Here is a 19,426-nt window from a genome sequence, read left to right as displayed (position 1 = left end):
GCTCTATTTTAATTTTCCTACCTGGAATCAAAATATACATGTGAAAAGTCAGACAGACAGTCAGTCAGTACCAAATGCTGTAATTCATTCACAGATCAGTGCTCTCAGTATGGAATAGATCACACCGAACCTGGCAATGTGTCATGCTGCGTGTCTAGAACACACCCAGCTCCCCTTTACCTGTAGTTACAGTTATAACTTACTCAATCACTGCAAACTCTAAATGAAGTAGGCCAATGTTACCTAGTTTAAGTCTTTCCCTTGCAATTTCCCACTTGCTGGCATCATAAGGCAGACGTTCACATTGTTCATCTAAGGGTACTTCATCAGGATCCATTATGATTGACAGGTAATGGTTGGTCTTCATTTCAGAGAAGTAAGGCTAGAAAACAGAAAATATTGCAAAATTAAAAAGAGGATAAGGGTATCTGTCAGCATATTCTTGTTGAGATCAAGAGCTCCAAGTTCATTCTGTTCACAGGGTTTTGTGTTTCACAGCACAATAGATGGTTTGGTTAAGCTTCCTATGGCTGTTCTATATATTGCAATTTTTTTATATAGAAGAAACTCCTTCCTCTAGCTTTCCTCCTAAGTGATATATCAGTTTCTTCAATGAAATCCATTTGGATATGTATTAACATACGGTGTTATGACACAGGCCCTTTGCACAGTTGAGAGAAATGTTTTCAGCAAGTGAATAAACACTGTAGATAAAAATAACTTTCCTTCACGATTGTGCAAAGCAAGATGTGGCCACATGCAACAGATGGAGTTCAATTGTGGGTGTTTATTTGTTCCATATACCAGACAAAGATAGGTCATTCCATGGTTAGAAGTTGTGCAAGACTAGTCATTAGGGTAACTAGATATTATACACTTCAGAAACTGCTTACAAATTTTCACAGTTTTTTTATTTCCTTGGTATAATTTCTGAAAAATTTACACAAATTACTTGAGTTTGGAGGAATTTATAAACAGCAAGACTCAAACACATAATTTAAAACATACAATTTCAAATGAATTTGCCAGTGCAGTTTCTACTGAGAAAATGGATTATCCACTCCATATGAGAAATGTAAGGAAAGATAAATGTGATCTCGAAGTTTTCTGCAGTCCATCCAGTTTGAAATATATGTTCCTTCAACGAGCATCTAGATTGCCATTCTAATTCACTGGACTTTTCTTGACATAGGAGTACTTATATTTCTGTAGAAAAGCTCTAATGCTTGCCATAATTTCCTGGTTATTAGTTGGAATTTATGGGAAACCTGCTGAACTGAACCAGAATATGCTGCTTTTACTAAACTCAGGTAAGAGCACACAGGCACAGAAACAAACATACAGATATAACCATATGTTGGTTTTTTTAAATTTGCTTTAACTCTCTCCTGTGACTTGCAACTTTCCTTCTCTACAGGTTGGAAATATGTCCCTAATAACTTCATTTCCAGGCATTTTTTGAGAAGGATATTACTAGTTGTGCATGCCGTGATTACAAGCACAACTAGACTAAAATGATAGTAACTAATAGCTGCTGATTTAGTTGCTTCTCACCATACCAAAAAAACATAAAGTTAGTCCCAAGAAAGACTGCACTGATGCTTGGGGAAAACTCAGGAGGCTCCAAACCATCCACTAATGCTGAGCAGGACATGAATAAGTGGGATATGGGTAGAAACAGAAACCTCTGTAGTGCTCCAAAAACGTCACTTCTAGATAGAAATGTGTGTACCAGACTGCTCCTACCAGTCACACTAGATGAGATTTTAAGTGGACCCATCCCAGAGAAAGCAGCAGGAGAGTGGAAAAGTTCAGACAGCTTCCTGCAGTTCTTTCCTCAGTTGCACCGAATACTAAATTTTTGGCACAACTAGATATTTGAAGTAACATTTTGAATAATGAAGAATTGTTAAGGATATCATCTGTCCTTGTATGCATAACAGACAAGATCCAAGAAAACGCTCTCAGAGAGGATATGTTTTTTTCTGCTGTGACAATGTAATTTCTATATAAAATTTAATTTAAAGCTAATTCCCAACAGAAATCCTTGAGAGCAAGGATTTATAAGAGAAATACAGAGAAGACCATAAACATTGACCAGGACTAGCTGGAAAGGCTCATCTGGAAAGGAGCCTCCATATGTCATCTGGTTGAAGTCCCTTGTTCTACAGCAAAGGTGATTATTTTTACTATCATTGAACAATGTAACAAGTTTTGGTCTCATAAAAAAGTTTAACCTGCAACCCTTTGCTACATTTTAAACTTAGATTTTCCCAAGAGTTTGCAGTTACACATTGCTTCATCATTACTGGTGAGTATTCAGTACGAGTCCCACTTGCCTTGTAATTTTTCTTACAGCTATGACGTGTCTCCACAGCTTCAGCTGACCTCTGTTTTTGTTTCCCCCAGAATCTCCTTTGCATTTCTCCTTACTGAGGTTTGCAGAATCCAGACAGAGTAACTACTGCCATAACTGTCCTGGTTTGGAGGTCTGGCTCTGCTTTCCCATCAGTCAACAGAAGTTCTCAGGATAAAACCTAAGACACTGGCAGGCCCTAATGCAGGTTGAGATAAAATGGTCTGTCAGGCTGCAGTCAACCTTTAGCAATCATCACTCACACCCACATCAAGTGGGACATGCTGCACTGTGACAGCTGTGAGCCGATTCCCGTGGTGCCATGCTGAGACATCCCTTGGGCTGAGAGGGCTCAGTGCCACAGTGGTGTGGGAGTGGGGAGATGGGGCATGCAGACATTTCTTTTCTCAGGTCTTGCGTGCACCCTATCGCCCCAAAACTGCCCTTCCCTCAAATCCATCTGCTCCTGCAAGTTACCCTGAGGTCTTTCTGCACTACTGAGGAATTGTATTTTCTGCTTGTGAAAGCTGCTGTGGTTTAACCTGCACACACTACGCAACGCAGGTATGGTGCTGTCAGCCAAAAAGGGCTTTAAACCATCACAGTCAGCCTCGGAAAAGAAGGAGGGTCAGCTGCAGGGGCAGTTAACTTTCTCATGCTGATACACGATCACCTACTCTAGAGGCTGCACCATCAAAACTGCTCCAGTAAAATATCACTTTGGAAGTGATGTAATTATACCTGACACTGTAAACTAGACCCCTGCACACTCTATGAAGATCTGTCATTCCCACTAAATCAGATCTTCAAAGACATTAAGATGCCAAACCCCCACAGTTATTACATGAGAATGGGGATGCCTTTAGTGTGAGCCAGGCGCCCAAATTCTTTGGAGCCTCAGAGCCCTGTCCTCACCCAGGCTCTGTTTCCTGGCTTACTCATACTCAGCCTTGCAAGCCACAGTTCCCCAGCATGCACAAGCAGCCTGGTGATTGCACCAGGAACAAACGTGAGCAGTATCACAGAATCAGAGAATACTCTGAGTTTGAAGGGACCCACAAGGATCATCAAAGTCCACCTCCTGGCCTTGCACAGGACAACCCCAGGAATCGCACCATGTGCCTGAGAGTGCTGTTCAAATGTTTCTTGAATGCTGGCAGGCTTGGTGCTCTGAAAGTGATGGTGCTGTAGTAAGTGAAACAGAATTTTTTTTTTTTTGGTAGGCTCAGAAATTCTAACACAAGTAAAGGGCTGCCAAGGAATGGCAGGTGCCACCAGGAGAACCCCATCCATTCTTACCCTCCTCAGCTTGCGAATGAAGAGGGTCAACAGGAGCCAGAACAGCGTTGCAGCCACACAGGTACAGGTCAGGGTTATCAGCTCCAGGTTTGACCTCTCCGACATGCCTGGGAAAATCAAGCAGCAAACATTTTAGAAAATGGCCTGTAAAACAAGGGCACTTCATGTTTTTTTGACATTAAAATAAAATACCAGGAAGGACCAGCTTCTTTTCAATGGGGTATTAATCTCTGTTTGGACTCACTAACAGAGCCAAAAAAAGGTCTACTGCAGCCTCAGGAGAGTACTGGTTTGCACAGAGGGGATGGCTCTGCTGGCCCTTTGCCAGAGGCAGTGCTGTGGTGTGAGAGCTGCTGTTAACATGCAGGAGAAGCTCCAGGGAGTGCTCATGCTGGTGTAGGTGCCAGTGAATCCAAGTGTGACCCAGGGCATGCTGCAGTGCTGCTGCTAGGAGTTTGCTGCCCAGGACATGATATCTTTCCTTGGGCACTGCTCAGAGAGCTCTTCCCTCTGATGGCTGAGCCCTGCAGCCTCAACTCCTTCCCAGATGTGCTGGAAACCCACCAACCCTCAACAAAACCCTTATGGGGGAAAACTGGGGGTTCCCTTGAAGGCTCACAGTGCTGCCAGCAGGAGTCCACAAGCATTTCTTCCCATGGTTTGGATAAATCTGATCTGGCACCTGGGAGCTCAACCCATACAAAGCATGGCACAGGGGTCTTGAGCCCCATTCCCAGGTCAGAAACCTAGAGCATAGGGCCCAGCACTCCCTCCAACCCACTTGTCCCCAGCAGGCTCTGTGCCCTCGGGTGTCCTGCTGGTCACACCAGCAACACAGGGACAGGCTCCTTGAGGGGATACAAGACCCTCTCCTTTCCTAGCAGTGCCCCACAGAACACAGTTGGCAGGGAGCTGGGACAGCTCTCCAAACCAGGGAACAGATTTAAGCACAGAAAGGGAAAAACGAAACCAACAACAACTGAAAACAGAGCAGCAAGAAAACATGAACATTAGAAATCTGGAGAGTATTAGAGCCCACTGACAGATCTCAAAAAAAAAAAAAGTAAAAATAAAACTCACTTCAGACGGCTATTTAGGGATTTGTAAAATACTTTCAGATCAGTCTGTTTTGCAAATCCTGTGATCGTGTCAAAATCCCACACTTCCCACAATATGTTTTCCATCTGATTAGTAGCAAATGCATAAAGAACCCTCATACTCTGCCTCTTATTCTGATACACCCTCTAGAGAGGGGAAATGACAGGATGAGGAGGAGTAGTTCTAAACATAATTTCACAGTAGTTTTGTCAACTGCACTTGCAGACTTTCAGTGCCTGGCAGCTTGGTGTTACTCCAGACACGTGAAAAAGGAATGATTGATGTCTCATAGTGGGTTTACCAGGTAATTCAGAGGGATGTGCTGCCTGGTTTTAGGCAAGGCTACAGAGCTTTGTTCAGAGGTTATATTGCTTAACTAGCACGTCTTCTCTCTCTAAAGCTGATAAAGAGATTTGTATTCATGCCCTATATCTAAGATTCCTCTGATATATCCACTCTGGAGCTGTGAGAATTGAGGAAAACTCATTGAGGAAAAAAACAACTGCAAGTACAAATGAAGATATAAAGTATTTATTCTTCAAAACCCCAAGAGTGCTACTTTTTTCACAAGTATTTTTTTAAGTTCTTGATGTAGATATGGAACATAGTGATGTCATAAATAATACAGCCTAATGCAGATTGCCTATTCTCTGGCATCAGTGTTTCTTTTTACATATGGATACTCCCCTCCTGCTTCTGAGCAGCACCCATGCAGATAGCGAATAATTAGTGACATTTATTCAGCAAAACCTGGAAGGGCTGAAGTTCATTTGTTGCTGCTTCTCCACATGGCAGGACACAGAAAACCCAGGAGGCATGGTACTGCCAGTCCTGGGGTGGAAGACAGCAACCTTCTAACCATGACATGTTGTCCAGGAGTTAGCAAATTGATGCAAAGGTGCTGTCTTAGAAATGTTCAGACAAATGTAGACAACCAGAAAGCATTTCTCTGAGCTGGGATTGGACTTTGGTATCAAATGCTAGATTCCTAGTCTTGCTAAAAGCTTTGAAACCAGAGCTCTCTGAGTGTCCCTCATCTGGGTAGGAAAAGATTTGATTTGAGGCAGAACAGGCAGAAACACTCCAAGGAGGCCTCAGGATTAGTAGCATTTGGCAGGGCTCAAAGCAGGACTAAATCCCCCTCTCTGTCTAATGGCCCAAGATTTCTGCCTTCCCTTTACACTCCCTCTCACACATTTACTCACCAGCCACCTCATCAAAGACTTTCCCCCATATGCAGCTCTGTCCCATTTGCTTGACTCTCTGTTACAAGCAGCAGCCCCTTCCTGCCCCAGAGCCTCTCTGAAAGCCCTCCCATACTGTACCATGTCTCTGCAGTACTGCAGAGGGGTGAGGAGGGGCTGAATCGCAGTAGAGACAGGACCCACCAGAACCATGCAAGCATGCCAGAATGAGAGCCTGGATTAATGTGCTGATCCTCCAGATACAAGCTCTGGCCTTTGGCTGGCAGGGGCTTTCTCATTAGAATATCAGCTCTAAACACCTAAACATCACGGTGCTGCTCAGGTGTCAGATGGAGAAAAAGCAGTGCCTGGGGCAACAACACTACCCTGCTTCACCCAAAATATCCCTCACCCCTAACCCAGTGGGATCTATTCTGCTTCAACCATGTGATCCCACAATTGCAGCAATGCAGCACTGGGATGGGTGCTCAGAGATGCTGAGGAATTTCCGTTCTTGGAGGCTGTCATACAAAGCAATCACTGACTGGATGTACTGTTGGTGATGACCCTGGTTTGAACTGAGGTTGAACTAGAAACTACCGGGACTCCCATCCCCCTTTGACAGACTTCTGAGGTAACAGGAGTCTAAGTGTCCTCTGATGTTCACCTTTACTCTTACAGAGCTAAGACATAATCCAGGCTGAATTTTATTTTGTAGATGAGGGAATTTCAGTTAAACTTCATGGAGAAGTTGCTGATGACTTCAGAGAGACTCAAAAGGCACAAGAACTTTTTGTTATACAATGTCAGAGAGGTTAGGTGGGTAGGAAGGCTGGTAGGTAAGTAAGTAAATGGATAGATGGATGGATAAACAGATAGATAGATAGATAGATAGATAGATAGATAGATAGATAGATAGATAGATAGATAGATAGATAGATAGATTACAGACAGAAAGAAAAATTATTTTAAAAAGTTATTTAAATATCAGTTATTTAAAAAGCAAAACACCATTTTCATAATGTCAGATTAATTCGTGAATACTTAATAAATACTTGACAACAGGAGGGTTCACATTAAGTTATCAAACATCAGCTTTAAGACAGGGCACATTGTTGTATTCATTTGCTTGTTATACATTTGCATTTCGGGGAGCATGAGCTATAAAAGATGTTCCTTCCTTTGTCAGGACATTCCCTTCAAAGGATGCAGCACCTCTGCAACTAGCTGTATCCCCAGCTCCTGCTGGCAGGGGGTGTGGGTGTCCTCCCTTGGAGAAGCAGGGTAAGGCTTTCATGGCAAGTGCCCCACTGTGTAAGCAGGGTGACCCCCAAAAGAAAGCTGCCCAAGAGCTTGTGTTCCCCACATGCTCAGCAGCATGTGCCTCCATGCTTTTAGGGATACAGTCCCCTCCACCTGCTGGGTGCTCTGACAGCCATTTGTTGTTTCTGTTCTGTCCTCTTTGCAGATTTACTGCCTCTTCAGTTCCTCAGCCAAGAGCAAGAGGAGAGCTTGCTCTGACATGCTCACTAATGTGGACCCTCTTCTCCTCAGACAGCCCAGCAACTCCTGCTTCCAAACTAAACACGGGCTGTGATTATTTAAAGACAGTACTTTGATTCTATTCATCCATCTCGGATACAAAAATAACACATTGTTTTATCTGTGAGTATAAGAATGTTTTTTCAGAGGAAATAAAGAGAGCAGACAGTTTCCTTCCTGACTCATTCACAAACTACTCTTCCAAACTGCTAAACATGGCCATCAACATGAGGCACTGCTCCACTCTCTTTGATCTGCAGCCCCATGTTCTGAGAGCCGCTGGGATGGATGGAAGGCTTTGGTGCTCACAGCATCAGGTGCAGGACCTGTGTTTCTCAGAAAGGCAAGGAAGCCTAGAGAGAGCCCCACATTCAAGCCCTGACCTTGTCCCTCCAGGATCAGGGATAAGGTCAGAGGCTGCCATTCCCTGGGAGAGGGACAGACACTCCAGATCAGTGTAAGACTAAGTGAAAAAACCTCCAGTGAATTCCCTTCATATAGTAGGAAAACTGTGGAAAGTCATTTTTCTTGATCATAGTAGATAAGACGAACTGTCTATCTTTTTAACATCCAGTCTCAATGCCATAAATTTTAATACACTAGTCTGCATTTCCTGCTCCCACAGGAGTCATACAACAATATTGCCAGTGGTCCCTCAGGACATGTAACCAGAGAAGAAGCCTTCTTGGCTGCTCTCTTTTCTCTCCTCTGGAATAGGAGATATGACTTTCTGGAAGCCATCTAACAGAATGTATGTGGTTGTAATAAATAGCCAAGTTGCAATTATGTTAAAAATCAATACAATAATGAATGACATTGTCCAGGACTATCAATTAGTAAGATGCATTTGACAGCAAGCACTTAGGCACAAGTTATTCTTTCAGCTATTACAGCAGCTGTAAAAAACTTATTATCAAGGTACCTCCAGGGAGGTGATTCTGCCTTTCTACTTCCCTCTTGTGAGATCCCTGCATCCAGCTCTGGGGTCTCCAACATAAGAATGACATGGACCTGTTGGAGTGAGTCCAGAGGAGGCTTCAAAGACAATCAGAGGGCTGAAGCACCTCTCTCGTAAAGACAGGTTGTCCATACTGGAAAGGAGAAGGCTCTGGGGAGACATTATAGTAGCCTTCTAGTACTTAAAAGGGGGTCTACAAGAGACCTGGAGAGGAACTTTTTCCAAGAGCATGGAGTTATCAGACAAGGAAGAATGGTTTCACACTGAAAGGGGTTGGTTTAGATTAGGTATTAGGAATAAATTCTTTATTGTGAGGGTGCTGAGGCACTGGCACAGATTGCCCAGGGAAGTTGTGGATGCCCCATTCCTGGCAGTGTTCAAGGCCATATTGGATAGGGCTTGAGCAACCTAGTCTAGTGGAAAGTTATTTAAGGTTCCTTCCAACCCAAAGCATTCTATGATTCTACAACTATTCATGAAGGGATAGGTGTTTTTAACTCCTTTATTTCACCAGTTAGGCCAGTCCACATGCAAATATATATGTTTTAAAGCAAAAACATCATTGTATCATCACCATTAACTCAGACTGCTAACACACTCATGGCAAAAAATCAATACTCATTTACTAGCTGTAATTGTTGTGTGCTGTAGGGGAATACACAAATACTAAGTAGTATTCGGATACATTTAGCAATTGTATGAGAACATCCACAAACACATAATCCCTGCCTAAAAGACCTGGTGTAGTCAAATTGTCTTCTATAAAGGAAATGCATTTAGGACTATTTACTTAACACAGGAGATTTGTAAAATAGATTATGTCAAATTTAATTCATACACAGCACCGACTTACATGGAGAATGTCAACCTACTTCTCTGATCTCATAATTTATGATCCAAAAGGGTACTCAGTAAAATTGAAAGGTCACTGAATAAATTTCATTTTTATGCAGTGTAAAATTAATTGGTAGAAGTCACTACCACAGACATGAGTCAAGACTATCAGAAGGCAGAACAATGCTGGACATGTAAATGAATAGTAAACTAACTCAAGTAAGACTTACAGAAATAACTAGATCATGACTCCTTGTTTGTAGTAGTAGCTTTGAATATGTAGCTATTGCTAGGCTGAAATATTCCAGTCTGATTTGGCAGTTCACTTTACCCTGAAAATAAACAAATGAAAATATCCCAGGCCACTAATTCCTATGGAATTAACCTGAAATGGGAAAATGTGTGGGTAGGAGAGTGTTTCTTACTTTGTTTTTTGTTTGTTTTGCTGATACTAAATTTAAATTTATCTTCTACCCTGACCTGATCTTTGTTGGGTTGAAGCAATTCTTCTTTTTAGTCAGTGTAAACACACTCTGAATTAGCATTTCCTGCAAGGTTTCCTTTCCAACCTGGTACGCTTCCCTTGCTAGGACTTCCTTCAAATTGCTGCTTTCAGAGATCACCAGATGAGTCCCAGGTCATACCCCTGCCCTTCCAGCCTGAGTAAGAACATCACTGTGGAAAGCTTGCACTTCCCATTTAATGCTGTGCTTTACCTTGTACCGTGACATATGCCGCACTCTCCACGGACCCTTTTAAGTTGGTGGCTATACACTGGTAAAGTCCTTCATCCTCCTCTTTTACTCTTTCAATAAACAGCATTCGGCTTCCAGGCCCTAAAATTATTCCTGTGAAATGAAATATTTTGCAATGAGAGGGAGCCAGGACATAAACAAAAACTGGCCCTTGTGTAATAATATCTGCTTCAAGTTCTTCCCAAAAGAAATCTGAGCCACAGACTGCACAGCACAATGTTATCTGCAGGAAAGCCAAATACACTTGGATGTTCTGCAAATCTTTTGGAAATCAGTGTTTACAATGCACTTGGTTGAGTGAAAAAGCTCAGCCTAAGGTAAAGGTCTTGGAAGCACCTGGTACTGTCCATGTTGATTAGCACCATGCTTAGGCTTTCATCCAGGTGAGCTATTCAGCATGTCTTCAGCTTTTGGAAAATGGGTAATCTGATTACTGCATTTATAGCACAGGTCTGCTCCACAAGCAGCTCAAGCTTAGAGCACTTCCAAATGCCATCCAGACTGCCCCTATGGGCAGCAGACTCCCTCCAAATTGCACTTGCCCATGTGGCATGGAATGATGGCTGCCTTCGCAAAAGGACCACGGATAGTGGAAACAGAGGTCACATGAGGTGTACCCTAAAACACAGGAGTTACCCGAAGTTTTCAACATTTTGTTTATTCCAGCTAGGTCAACCCAGAAGCCAGCCTGGGCAATACTCCAAGAAGTGAGGAAGAGGCAGGGAGCAGATTTGGCCTCAGAACTGCTGCTAATGCACCCTACAGTCGGGAAATGTGCAGTCAAGTACACACTTGTGTTTGGCTCCATCAGAACTACAGTCCCATCAAAATGTATTCTCGCTGTCTGTATCAGGCACCTAACTGAAGTGCTCTGACCTACCCCCTAGAGACATCTTCCTGGCTCCTAGTTGTATCTATTGCATTACACCCAAGTTAGACACATAACATTCATTTTAGAAGATAGTGTTGTTAATGCACATTACAACTATGTGGTCACTGTAAAGCTTCATGGAATCTGGCTCTAAATTAAGTTTAGTGCCTGAGCTGTGAGTCTGCACAGGCTTATAACTCATTTGGAGAAATCCTCAGACTGTTTTCCAGTTATCTTTATTCATGCTATAGCAATTTCCAATAATGAAGAACAGAACCACAAGCACAAACTTTCTAAAATGCTTTTATAGAAGACTACACTTATAATGCAAGTTCCTATGAACCAAACCTCCTTGAACATTTTTGCTGAGCATGTAAGACTAGCTCACTGTGTGCTTCTGATTCAAACGTGTGAGAATTCTCAAGAAGGTTTTGCCTTTTCCATCATTCATCTCCACCTGAAATCTCCAAGGAACACTTCCATGACTGTGGTGCCAGCAGCTGGACGTTTAGCCTTAGCTGATCTTTGAAGCCACATTCCAGTCACAGCAGTGAACACCTTCCAAAGTTTTTCTGTTGCTACAAAATGCCACCTCAGAAGCTGTTCCCTTCTGTTCAGTGAGACCTGCATTCCACTGCTGACAGTAGACACATTTCAGTTTTGGACATCCCAGATATGGATTTAGTGTGGTAGATAGCTTGTGACTCAAGAATAGACTTTGAATGCCTCGCCACAGACTCCCACTGGTCCTCCTATACGCAACATGAGAGCTTAGTTTTCTCTTGCCTAGCTATCTTCTGGCCAAGACCTCTGATCCCTAGGCTCCCTTGACAGTAAAAGGAGGGAAGTATGTGTCTTTGGAGATGACCCTTACAAGACAAAAATTTTTTGCACTGACTCCATGGAGACTTGTTGTGTCTAGACCTCCAGCCTGACTCAGGTTTTGGACTGAGACAAAATAATCCAAAGCACCTGTGCTGCTGCCTGTCTGCCTGGAATGCCTTGGCAATACTCCCTCCTTACATCTGGGTACCAACATCAATGACACTGAAAATGGCTCCCTAAGGAAGATGGGTAAATAAAAAGCCTATAAGAGGTAGGTGAGTAGGCAGAGCTCTCACCTGGTTCTTGCCGTATTTCCTCATGGTTTTTAAACCAGGATATCTGAGGCTCAGGGATACCACGGACCTGGCACTCCAACATGGCAGAATTACTGGCATTCACTGTCTGATCCATAAGCTGCTGCAGCAGGGCTGGTGCCTCTTGAGCTGCAAGACAAAATAACACCTATGTTTTAAATTCTTATAACTATGGGGATTTAATTATCTTTCCTACACTCATTTTACTAGATTGCTATGGCTGTTTTATGAAGTTAATTTTTCACTGATTTTATTTACTGTTCCACTTCACTCAAGAACATTTGGTGTGTACAGAGAATTCCCATTACTCAACAATAGCAGCTTATGGCCCACTGATGGCATTGTTCAAGAGATTTTCTCAGTTCCATGACCTCACGCATTTGATTATATCAAAAGCAATGACTTCCTATGAAAGCTCAGTTTTTCATCATCAAAAGAAACAAAACATGAACAAAAAATTTTAACAATTATCAAGACACCCTTATAGCAGAGTGTCTCGGTGTTGCTAATATTACCATGCAGTTCTGTACACCATAATACCTATGAAAATGACTTTTAGAATTTACTTACTTTAAAGAATACAGTTACAAATCATATTCAGTAAACTCACATATAGTCAAAAACCAGAAACCATAAGCACAAAAGCATTGTCCCAAAGTCTTCATAAATTCCACTTTTGCGTTTCATGTATTTGGCTGAATGTAACAAAGCCTGGCCAAACCACACCACAGCATTTGAAAAACACACTATAAACATCACAGTAAAGTCATTCCTGAAAGAAGCAAAACAATCTCATCATCATTTCAACACTTTGCTATTCCTATGATCTCATACAGAGCCGGAGGCAATTCTGACAAAGGTCAAGATATTTGAGATTTTTATGCACGTTATATGGCAACATCTTTCATTCACATTTGCAACTCTCACTTAATTTTTTTGGTATTTCAGTCCATTTAAAGCAGGGATGGAGAACTGAATGAGCTCCTGAGCAGTGTCACAGATGTAGATGCTCTGCAGATTCCCTCAAATTCCATGATTTTTTGCAATCTTTCCCTTCAAGGACACTGACAGGATCAGCAGTTACTAACATGGTAAGAAACACATTCCAAATATGAAACAAAATGAAGCAGACACCAACTCTGCAAATATTTTCTTTCAAAGCGCAACAGATACCAACACAGCAACCTCAATATCAGCTGAATTTCTGATATTCTGTATTTGGAAAATTATTCTCTATCCTTGTAGAAAAACTAACCATCAGACATTTCCACTTTCATAAGTATTCTGTTACCAGCTGTAAATAAAAACTCTCCAGAAATACTAAACATCTATGTACCACCAGCTTATGCAGTGTGCATGAGCCCCACAGCACTAATAACACTTCTAAAGCAGGCTGCCTTTGCTCCTTAATACTAATTCCAGCACAGTCATGACTGTACAATGACTAGTTTGGCCTTTTTTTTTCCACAGGCATAGATACTTCTTTTTTATAGCAGAGCGGACAATTTGTTCTCTCTTCCCAAACAGTATTGCTTATGAGAGATGCTGTAAAGTAAATTCTTCATCACATACCTACACAATGACAAAATCAGCTATACTTGACTTGCAGCCAAGAAGACTGCCCTCTTCTCATTGATATCTTGCCTCGATTTTTGCACAAGTTTCAACACTATCAGCAGGTACAGTCTGATGAAATGCATCCATGTACACGTGCTGAGAAGAACTCCACAGTTCATATGTATCAGCAGGCCCTGGTAAACACCCCAACCCAGACATCCAAAATGAAAGCAGACAAGATGACACAACAAAGGCAAATCACACGTTCTGTGAGTTGTGATTAATTTTAATTTGTTTATAGCCATACACTAAAGATGGGGTTTCATATTAAGAAAAGATTTTCTTGCTTAAAACTTAAGTCATCATTCACATACTTTCAGTAATTTCTCTACTGCAATCAGCTGATTTTTCAAGGACTCGTTCAACCTGAGGATTATTCTCTTTTGCAAACCACCTGTTTATTCCCATACATTTTTGCAGGGAAGCCAAGGGGGGCAATTTCCAATGTCCCACTCTGCTTGCTCCAAAGTCGAGGGGTCGTCCTAACCACCAGCATGCACAGTGCAGGGCTCAGCAGCCAGAGCAGCCCCCCAAACCTGACCCCAGCCTTCATGCTTGCCTGCAAATGCTGCCTGGCTGGGCCAAACTCTGCTCTCAGTTACTCTGAGGAACTTCATTGTAGGCAGAGTTTGGCCCAGGGGAGTGACAGGGGGTCAGAGGGGAGAAGGGAACACTGGTGTCAGAGTACTCATCTGAGCTGGGATGGTAGGGAGGGAAAATTTGCATTTCCAAAAGCAAAAAAGGGGAGGAATTAACAATTTGTTAATTTGGGGGTTTACATTTGCATTCCATTTTTGCCCTTTGTTATGATTATGTTGTCTGTTCACTTATTTTTATTAATCAGTACAAAAATATAAATACAAGCTTTATTTTTAACACTTAAAAAGAAGAAATATAATTCACATCTTTCTCCCTAAATAATATATTACACAACAAAAGGCAGAGAAACTCCCCAAACCCATGAGATACTCCAGTCATCTGAGGACATCAAAAGTGACAACACAGTAGTTTTTATCTGGCCACCAAGAACTGCTTTACTCAAATGTTTCCAGTGAGCTTTCTCTGTGCCTTCCAACACGGACAACCACATTGGGGTGTTAGGACATCCTTACACAGTGTGGTCCCCAAAGTGCTGGTTGAGACTAGGCTGGTGGAATGTTCACCCAGAGTGATATACATCATTGTAATTCACAACAATTTCAAAGAAGAACACTCTAATCAACACATCTCTTTTTTTTTTGGCCCAAATTCTTATTGCTCAGCAACTGGCTCCTACAAGTCATCGTGCTCTGGCTCCCAAGGCCATTGAAAATTCATAATGTCCTATCATCACCACCCACCTTGCCATCAAATGTCTTCCCACAAAATACCCTTGGAAAAAGCGGGATTCTGCATTGTAATTCTTCTGAAGACTTGCAAATGCAAACGAGTGCACTTGCTCCATTTTTAAGCAGTCACCAATGACTTCACTTGCTTTTTAGGCATGTTTTAGGAAAAAAGAGAGCCTGATCCCTTTGCAAGAACACATTGTTTCTGGAAGCCATCACACTAATAATGAACAAAAGAGCTACTGTATAGAAGCAGGCTATAGGTGACATTTCAAGATATAAATGATTATTCTTTTCTTTACTCTGACAACTTCCAGGTTATCAATTGTTTTCTAAGCATTTTAGGCTCCATGAAACTGGCATTATGGGGAAATGCTATTGTTTACCCTTTCACACTTGACAAAAGCAATTCCCACGTGAAAGGCAAGTTTAGCCGTGGGACACAGTCTCGATACCTAAAGGAGGAAATAGTTGGGTGAGTTCCCAAGCACAAGAAACTGTCATGTTGTCACCCTCTATTTTAAAAGCACAGCCACTTTGTTCCTTTGCTATTTTGGTCACTACGGTCTGTTTTGTTATGGCTTATGTAAATGCTATATAAATGATCAATCATAAATGTAACCAAAAATAATAAAAGCTATGTATTGTAAAAAAATAAAGTTATCAGATCTATTTAAAATACTAACTTCTTCCTTATACAGAATTTATAATACACAGAAACATCCCATAGTAAAATCATGACAAAGGGAAAAAAAGGGGGTAACACTCACAAGGAATTCTTAAGTTGCCCTTAATTCTCCTTCAGCAGTTTGGCTGTTTCTTAATCCCCATAATAAATCCAATTGTCATTTGCATACCAAAAGCAAAGAATATTTTTAATGGCTTCAATTTCGAATTGTATTCTAAAAAATGCATTAACTCACTGTGCCAGCTGAAACCTTGCCAGTCGTGTTAGTGTAACATTCCTCATTTAATAAAATAATTACAACATTACAAATTCCTGAATCTTCAGGCCAGGAGCAACACTCAAAATTTATCAGTAGTTTTTTACATTAGTGCAGAACTGACTTTAAAAATTGACCAACACAGCAACTGGAAGTCTACCTGGATTTATTTGGAGAAACACGGTTCACGTCTGTCAGTTTTAAAATCATCATTACTGTAAATGATATGATAGGTCTGTGCATTATATCAACATTTTTATTTCTTCCCTGCATACTTCTTTTAGAAGATACTTTTTAAGATTAATGTACTTTAGTGTAGAAAATAAATTCAAATAAATAAGCATTAGAACTTGCTCAGCAGGTAATAAGTCCATCAAAATCAGATTAAAATAAAAAATATATAGTCCAGTCAATCTCAAACTGAATTGTGCTCCTTCTGCACATTCAAGTTAGCTTATTAAATGTCCATTGTTGACTGAAAACAGCAGTTTTTAAAGTTAATCAGTTTATTCAGCTTTGACACTTTTGATGAGGCCGATATCAAAGCGGAAGAAAAGTTTGATCCAAAGTTTTCCTTATTGCTCAGTAGGAGACAGCAAGAGAAAAAATAACAACATGTGAAATGTAGCACAGGGCATCTTCCAAACCCCAGCTTCCATGTGCCTTGTCAAAGCAGAAAACACCCGTCTGAACTCAACTGGAAGCTCATGCGTTAGGATTTTGTTTGCTATTCCTCCTATATCCAAACCTTGGGGGAATGAGCACCACCTCAGGGCTTGAAAGGTAGCAACAGTAATAAGAAATCAAGATGATATGAGACACCTCTTACTGTTTAATGAGTCCTTTAATGTTTTACATTGCTTTGTGTTGTACAATCATTCCTTGTGCTTTTATATTTGAGGATCCGAGAGTAAACAGCCTTTTTGTTGCAGTGCTCACCTCTGATTGTAACATCTTTCTTTTGAAGCACTTCTTGCCCCGTGTATATGTTCCTTGCTCGGCATTCATAGGTGCCTGAGTGTGCCAGGGAAACATTTTTGATGGTCAGAGTGAGTGTGATGGAGTACTCCTTGTTGTGAGACCTTTTCACTTTTGTTTGATTGTTGACTGTCCTTGGTAAAATCCAAGCAATGTCTTTGTACAGGAATTTGTTTGCTGAACAGGACAATACCAAATTCTCTCCTTCAATGGGCATTTTTTCCAAATTAACATGGAATCCACTTGGTACATCTGTCAAAAATCAAGAACACTTTTTAGTTTATATGAAATGAATGAGCCAAAATTAACACAGCATATATTTTCCCTTTTATCACAAAGTCTTTGAAATAATCACTGTCGTCGTCTTCCTGCTCAAGTCTGTAATCTTTCCTTTCATATGCTAGGCTCCAGCTATTCTTATAATTTGTCTTGGAGCTATGAGACACTTGGGCTCAGACATCAGTTTATGTAAACTGAAGTTGCTCTTGGAAGTAATGAGTTTGTATAAATGTTATGCCAAGTTAAGACAGAGTGGGGCAAGGTACCAAAAGCAGAATTATTTAAAGACAGCACAGTGGGACTCTGAAAAAGTAGGAAAATTCTGATCAGAGCTCCAGCTTGTGAACTGCATAAGAGAAAATGGATCTCAAGAGGGCGGTATGGAAGTATTGCATTTCATCATGGTTTGTGACACTGTTTTCTTGTTATTCCTAAGTACTCAGATAAAGTATGTCTGTTTCTCAAAAATGCCTCAAATCCTGAGAAATTACTGAATATCTGTGGTCACATGCTTGAGATTTCCCTCGGAACCAAGATATTTACCCTCCTGCATTTAAAGCATGTCAGTTTCCCAAGAGGAAAGTAGAAACAGTACCCTCTGGCCTGAGGAGCCAGCTGCTGTGGGCAGGACTAGGCTGAAGATCACTTTGTTTAGGTGTTTTGGCATTAAACATAGGTGAAAAACATTTTCATCTGAGAGAAAACAAGGATCATTGTACTAACCATTTACTCAAGAGTAAATATGGATTAAGTTTTCACCTCATAGCAGAGTTCAGGAAGGAGTAATTTAGCCAACAGTATAAAAAGTCATACTTGAAAAAGTATGCAGTTTATTGCAGCATTACTTGCAGCTTCCTCCACTTGGGGAGTGGCACAGAGCTGTGGTGGTGTCAGCTGCCTCCACCTGGGCTTCATCCCCCCAGCAAGGCAGTTACATCACTGACCTCAGTGAAAGTAAAGCAAGTTCCTGAGAGAAAGAACTTCCAAGTTTTACTCCTAGAATGCAACCTCTCTTGGCTTATTTGTAGCCAATATTCTGATAAAGTCATTTCCTTCTTCTCAGTCAAATGACATCAACTTTGGCCAATTTCAATTGTTTTGTCACTACTAATTGCTATGGCACTTGGCCGTAAACTTGACTTGAAATCCTAAGAATGGCTTCTTCTTTCATAAGTGAAAATTATGCTTTCAGCTCAATGCTGACTTTCATTTAGCTCCAATGTCACTTCAGGTTTAATGTCACTTCAGGAGAAATGCGTAAAAAGTAGATCTCAAATGAATGATATTCCATGCATTCTTTCATTAATCTCTTTCATTGATTCACCAATCCATCAGAAAACTTCTCCCTAAATCCCCACATCACACACTGAGCTGCCTTTTCTCCCAGGGGGACCATGAACATGACCTGCTCACTGCTGGCTTTCAAAGTTCTGCCTATTGAAAGCATCAGTTTTTCCCCTTAAGGCCCTCTTCTCCACACTTAGCCCTGAGATTACACAGGGGGAGTGAGCTCCTGCTAGTCCTGAGTTGAAATTTCTTCTGACTGTAGATGCCTTCCAGGGAGAGGGCTGATTTCTGCTGGTTCAACTTATCGTGCCCTTGCAGTGGGAGCAAAGTGTGTCGCTGCCATCAGCTGTAGTTCAGATGTGTATTCTTAAGATCAGTCTAATGGAGGCAGTGACACTAAAATATTAGAGTGGGTATTAAAGCCTGTAGGTTGACGTGTTCCACTTACATTTTTCTCGGATCCCCTTTTTTCTCTTTGCAGCAAACAAAGCCGTAAGAAAAACTTCACATTTTGTGAACTCATCATGAGTAACTATCATCAGGATCCTTTTTGATATGTAAGAACGCATGGTGCCAGATTCTAATCTCAATTAACAATATGTTGACTGGAAGCGCTACCAAGATGAAACATTTCCATACATGGGAGACATCAGATTTAGCCTTAGCTGCCAAAATGTAGACATCTACTTGAATATAGTTATTTTTTATATGGGCAAAATTCACTACCCATGGAGTGACACAGGCTCCTCCAGAGGGCAATGCAAACCATCACTTTAAGACAGACTGAATTCCAGAGATCCTGGCCCCTCACACTTAATTATGAAGAGATCCTACATGACAACCTCAGGCTTAGATACCTAACTTTGAGACTTAATTTAGATGAAGCAAATCCTGTATCCGATTTTGTTAAAAAAGCATTCAATTTGGACCCACTTAAAACCAATCAAGGCACCAACA

At 41.3% G+C, this 19,426-nt stretch overlaps 1 protein-coding gene across 1 annotated transcript in view; it reads right to left on the bottom strand.

Moving 5' to 3' along the window:
• Window positions 1-19,426, bottom strand: part of FLT1 (fms related receptor tyrosine kinase 1) — a 115,561-nt gene that overhangs the window by 26,395 nt on the left and 69,740 nt on the right. The window contains exons 13-17 of the mRNA XM_071553300.1: window positions 16,865-17,155; window positions 12,019-12,165; window positions 9,988-10,119; window positions 3,656-3,762; window positions 244-382 (exon numbers count right to left, since the gene is read on the bottom strand). Coding sequence (XP_071409401.1) covers window positions 244-382; window positions 3,656-3,762; window positions 9,988-10,119; window positions 12,019-12,165; window positions 16,865-17,155 — 816 coding nt within the window. The remainder of the gene's footprint in view (window positions 1-243; window positions 383-3,655; window positions 3,763-9,987; window positions 10,120-12,018; window positions 12,166-16,864; window positions 17,156-19,426) is intronic.

This window comes from Pithys albifrons, chromosome 1 (genome assembly GCF_047495875.1).
Source record: "Pithys albifrons albifrons isolate INPA30051 chromosome 1, PitAlb_v1, whole genome shotgun sequence".
NCBI classification, from domain to species: Eukaryota; Metazoa; Chordata; class Aves; order Passeriformes; family Thamnophilidae; genus Pithys; species Pithys albifrons.
The sequence above is the reverse complement of the archived record's forward strand: the minus strand, read 5'-3'. Positions and strand labels throughout refer to the sequence as shown.